This window comes from Mastomys coucha, unplaced genomic scaffold, assembly GCF_008632895.1.
Source record: "Mastomys coucha isolate ucsf_1 unplaced genomic scaffold, UCSF_Mcou_1 pScaffold15, whole genome shotgun sequence".
Classification (NCBI taxonomy): domain Eukaryota; kingdom Metazoa; phylum Chordata; class Mammalia; order Rodentia; family Muridae; genus Mastomys; species Mastomys coucha.
Window position 1 is genome coordinate 99,256,178 of NW_022196897.1, and position 5,784 is coordinate 99,261,961.

Consider the following 5,784-nt stretch of genomic DNA (forward strand, 5'->3'; position numbering starts at 1 on the left):
ACTCTCCAGTGTGCATATTCATATGTATGCTCTCCAGTGTGTGCGTACTCATATGTATACTCTCCAGTATGTGTGTACTCACATGTATACTCTCCAGTATGTGTACTCATATGTATACTCTCCAGTGTGTGTGTACTCATATGCATGCTCTCCAGTGTGTGCGTACTCATATGTATACTCTCCAGTGTGTGTACTCATATGTATACTCTCCAGTGTGTGTGTACTCATATGTATACTCTCCAGTGTGTGTACTCATATGTATACTCTCCAGTGTGTGTACTCACATGTATACTCTCCAGTATGTGTACTCATATGTATACTCTCTAGTGTGTGTGTACTCATATGTATACTCTCCAGTATGTGTGTGCTCATATGTATACTCTCCAGTGTGTGTACTCATATGTATACTCTCCAGTGTGTGTACTCATATGTATAATCTCCAGTGTGCGTACTCATATGTATACTCTCCAGTGTGCGTACTCATATGTATACTCTCCAGTGTGCGTACTCATATGTATACTCTCCAGTGTGTGTATTCATATGTATACTCTTCAGTGTGTGTATCCTCACATATATACTCTTTAGTATATACATACTATTGGACTCTAGCAGATTTAGACTCAAGAAAACAACTGAAAGTAAGAGAAACATTTCCACATACTTGGAAATTAAACATACTCAAGGCAGAACTTTCTCTGTAAAGGGTCAGTGAGTAAACATTATAGACTTTGCTGGCCAAAAACCTGCAGCAAATACTTCCGTGGCTACAGCAAAAAGGGGACAGGTGACATAACTAATGGCCATAGTCTACCGAACACTGAGATGAGCTGCGCCATCTCCTCATGCACACTATGCTGCAATCACTTAAACATTCTCAAAGTCAGTTGTTTTGCTTACCATCGTGAGTCCAGGCTGCATTCCGGCCCGGATGGCCTCTATCTGTGTATGAGTGAACTGGATTGTATTACTGCAAATAGATGGTTAAACACAAGAGGGTTAGAAATGCAGCAAAGTGGCATCCAATGCAGATTCACACAGCCAAAACATCCATGTGTACTCATTCCCTGGCTCTCTTCTACATCAATCCTGCTGCTCCCAGCCATGCCTCAAACACAGAATGAGCCTTATGGAGAGAGCAGTGTTCCCAATATAGTTAGGTTATTTTAGGCCTATATGGCCAGCAGAAGTTCTAGTAGTCCCAGGACACACTCACGAAGGCCACAGTTACCCAGGAGCTCCATGCCTGTGTGCCAGTAGCTGTGTAACGTTGACTTTTCAGTGCCAGGAAACATTTCCTTTTGAAATGCAACTATAGAGTGATCTAAAAGTTTCCTAGCTATTCAGACAATTGATACATCAAAGGGAAAAAGACCTACTATCCCAAGGCTTTAAATGACTAAGAGAATTTAAAACTAAGTTTGTAGCTAAGGCAGGCAGTCAAGTTACCGTTTGGGCTGGTTGTAGGGATAAGGCCCACGATTAGGAATAACATGAGGTTCCACAATTAAGGTCTTTGCTTCTTCTGTGTCGTCTTCTTCCCCGTCTGCATCTTTTCTTTTCTTCCCCTTTCCACTTCTTACTGGGAAAGTTATTCTATAAAAGCAAAACCCCTATTTATTTTTAAAATAAGAAATGGACCAGGCCAGATGGGGTACTGGAGCCAAGAAAAGGAATGGACATGAAGCCCCATCCCTAACCTACACGCTCTCTCCAAATGTGAACCACTTCAAAAGGAAAAATTACTTTTCACCAATGGAGTTCCACTGGGTATAGATAGAAACCTGACTCCAGGGTAGGTCCCATGCCCAGCAGTGGATAGCTTCTACAAAACAAATTCAATAATAATCTGGGGATTTCTTTTCTCATAATGCTTTATTTGGGCTTTTTAAAAAAAAAAGTATTGGTCTTTTGCTTTTCTATATGGTTCTGATTTTGTGTTTTTATGGGATATGCATGACTATGTATGCACGTGTGTGTATTTCCTACTTTTTTCTTTTTTTCTCATTTGTGTTTTCAAGGGAAGGAGGCAAGGAAGGGAGGGAGGGAGAGAGAGGAGGCATAGAGTTGGAAAGGTAGGAAGGTTTTGGAGGAGATGAGGGAAGGAAGAACGTGATCAGAATAAATTGCAAGAAAAAATTTAACTTTCAATAAAAAAAGAAAGAACTACTATGTCGTGTATGAAACTGTGTGGAGAACAAACAGATATATAAGAAAGAGTTGTGATTTATCTCTATATAAACTTTGAAATAAAAGTACATTTACTATTACTAAAATGAGTGTTAAGTTTTCCATCTGGGGAAAAAAGTTGTCCAACTAATGGACAAATCAAAGAAACATTAAGTATCTGCCATATGCACTGTAAAGTACTTCATTCATGCTCATTTATTAAGAACAGTTAAAGAGACTGGTTTCAAAGAACACAGCCAGGAAGAAAAGCCTTCCCCCAAAGAAATAAGGACCAGCAGAAGCCACATACAAACAGCCATGCCAGAGCACAGAGGACAAGTGAGGAAAGGAGGGACAGACACTCTGAAGTCTTCTACGGCAAGTCAGGCAAGAGTTCTTAGTCTAGGGTTAGAAGCTAATGTTTTCAATACATTTCCTAAAATTAAGCAAAAAAAGGTAACTCTCTCTGTGTACTTTCCCAATCTTCTTTCCCATTCTTAAAGTACAGACAGAGCCAAAAGTTGCCTACAACTAAAGTTGCAAGGAAGTTACCTTATTCATAGGCAGAAGCACTTACTTCTCAAGCTAGGGAGTAAATGGCTCTATCTACAAAAGCATCTGAGAGTTCAAGATATATAAGAAAGATTTGTGATTTATCTCTATATAAACCACCAGAGAAACCTAAGAAGTTTCAGGGACAGGCCCAAAGTGGGATCCAGCTCAAGGGGAGAGCCCAAGGCCTGACACTAGTACTGAGGCTGTGGAGTGCTCACAAAAAGGGACCTAGCATGACCACACTCCGAAAGACCAACAAGCAGCTGAAAGAGTCATATGTAGGTATTTGCACCCAACCAATGGACAGATGCTGCTGACCCCTGTGGTTAAATTAGGGAAAAGCTGGAAGAAGCTGAGGAGGAAGGGGACCCTGTAGGAGGACCAACAGTCTCAATTAACCTGGACCCCAGATATCTCTCAAACACTGGACCACCAACCAGGCAGCATACACCAGCTGATATGAGGCCCTCAACACATATTCAGCAGAGGACTGCCGGGTCTGGGTTCAGTCAGGGATGATGTACCTAACCCTCAAGAGACTGGAGGCCCCAAGGAGTTTAGAGGTCTGGTTGGTTGAGGGCTGGAAGGTAGGGACATCCTCATGGAGACAGGGGATGGGGAGGAGGTGTAGGATGTAGAACAGTTGGAGGGTGGACGGGGTTGGGGGGGAATAAACTCTGGAGTATAAAATAAATAAGTAGCAAAACTAACCAAACAAAAGAACTCTAAGGGCCTAGAGAAGCAGAAGTTACAGGAGGGACAAAGACTGTTCTTAACAGAGTCTAGGCTATGGGAACATAGTCTAGGCTAGGCTAGGTTATGAGAACAAACAGACACACAAACTCAGGAGACAAGAGAAGAAAGGAGGAAGACAGGGTGTGGATGTTATGAAAGATATACACTGGAAACATGCTGAGTTACTATATGCGTACTTAGTAGGTTTTTGGAAGGTGTGTGCTCTGGGGTCTGAAATCTACCACAGGGCATCTCACGAACAGCTTCTGATGCAGATGAACAAACTCTGGAAGAGGCTGATGGCCCTCACACCTCACTTTACTCCTACCGAAGAGCTAAAGCCACTTGACATTAACAAAACTGTTTTGAATACATATTGAATATCCACAATTTGAAACAAGAAATTGAAAATGCTTCAGAATCCTAAACATTTGTGATACTCAAATAATTCTCAAAACATTTTGAATTTTGGAACATTTTGGCTTTCAGACTTTCAGATTAGAAATATCCAACTGGTGATGTCTTTGAAAATATTTCAAAATCTGAAAAAACTCCAAACTTAAAAATATCTCTAGTAGCAAACATTTTTTTAAAAAAGGATACTCAACCTGTATTTAAAACCTGCATGAGGCAGGCAGAGTTAAAAGAAAACTTTTAGCTTCTTAAAATCAAAATGAAGTTCAACCTCATATGCCTGTATGGTTGTAGTTAGGGAACACACTAGACTACGTGTGAGATGTACAGGCACATTTCCTTAGTCAGCTACTATATTTATATAGTTCTTTCCAAATCATAGACACTTACTGATCTCTTTTGAGACATGAAGCTACTTTTAATGTAGTCTTAAAAATAGCTTCTGTACTAAGAGTCAGGAATAGATTCAAATATAATAGTTTTATCCCAGTGATTATTACAGCAAAGCTAAGGACTGCCAAAATGAAATCCAGACACAATGCTTCAAACTCACTTAGTCACCAGAGCTGATGCTAGTACAGACAGACTACAGACTGGCTGCCGAGAGCAGATCCAATCCGCGTTTACCTGAAAGGGGGTATTTGGAGAGCTGGGTCATTCACAGTCACTTTAACATTATGGCCAGGAAAGCTGGCCTTTAAATGTTCAATGGAGAGAAAAGTGTCATTGAAATCCAGGGTGGCAATCTGATTGGGCATTTTTGAATAATGGGCACTACTTGGGTCCCCATAGCCTAAAATGATGTCATGCAGCCAGTCCGGTACCACGCAGTCGGTATTCATCAGATTCCGAATAGTCTCCAACACAGCCTGGCAGTAAAGAGGACAGAAAAGCATTGTGTCAGTAGACATCTCCAACATTTGCACCTCACTGGAATGCAGAGCTGACGGCACCGATCTGGAATGCCCATGTGTTTCAAGGCAAGAAGCTATTTTCTGCTGACAGGTGCTTGGCAAGTCTGAATCAACAGCTATATTTTCAGTTGATACCATATAATGAGTCAAACAAAAGAACTAAGTTAGTAAGAACAGTTTATCCACTAAGAATTCGTTTAGATAGAATGACATAAATAAGCTTGCCACTTGACTGCTATTGAGCAGGATGAAAATAAAATTCATGTCGACCCAATTAAAAAAAAAAAGATAAAGAAAATTCCAAATCAGGACCTGAAAAACAAATGCTTCCTTATAAACTCGAGTTTTTCCCTCTCCATAGTGCATAGCTGTTCAGTGAAATGCAGGACATTTTATAAACGCTACAGTCAGCATGGGAAGGAAGAAAGAAAAAAGCACACACAGGGATAAGAGTGTTAGACAACATGAAGAAGTAAGAACTGGTACTACAATAAAAGGATACTACAGTAGTTAGTAGTATCAAAAGGAATTAACAGAGCCGACAACATTTTTTAGAATATTCAAAATCCATTCTGATAAAGTAACAAATCCCAATATGTAAATTTGGAGGCAAGGCCTAATTTCAAAGAACACAGAAAAAAAGTCAACTTTTTAAAACTCAGGATCTAGCACAGTTTAAGTAAGGGATAGGTGAGTGATGGACAGAACGATGAACACATTCACCTAACGCCGATGAGAAGAGGAGAGCTCTGGATCTAAGGAAATCTTAAAGCTAGAGATGAAGGAAGGCACAGGCCATGACAAGCAGCAGCAAAATGTGACAATTAGTAAAGAATATTACAAAATTCAATAGATTCCACCACAGGAGATGGGAGGGAAATGGTGGGGGATGGACTTGATATTAAGAAAGAGCTTCAAGAAGGAAGGTGGTTGAGCCGGGTGGTGGTGGTGGTGCACGCCTTTAATCCCAGCACTTGGGAGGCAGAGGCAGGCAGATTTC

General features: G+C 40.7%; 1 protein-coding gene across 1 annotated transcript in view; it reads right to left on the reverse strand.

Annotated features, from left to right (window-relative positions):
* Aqr (aquarius intron-binding spliceosomal factor) overlaps positions 1–5,784 on the reverse strand; it is an 82,952-nt gene that overhangs the window by 26,496 nt on the left and 50,672 nt on the right. The window contains exons 20-22 of the mRNA XM_031371391.1: positions 4,498–4,739; positions 1,447–1,593; positions 898–967 (exon numbers count right to left, since the gene is read on the reverse strand). Of these exons, the coding sequence (XP_031227251.1) occupies positions 898–967; positions 1,447–1,593; positions 4,498–4,739 (459 nt within the window). The remainder of the gene's footprint in view (positions 1–897; positions 968–1,446; positions 1,594–4,497; positions 4,740–5,784) is intronic.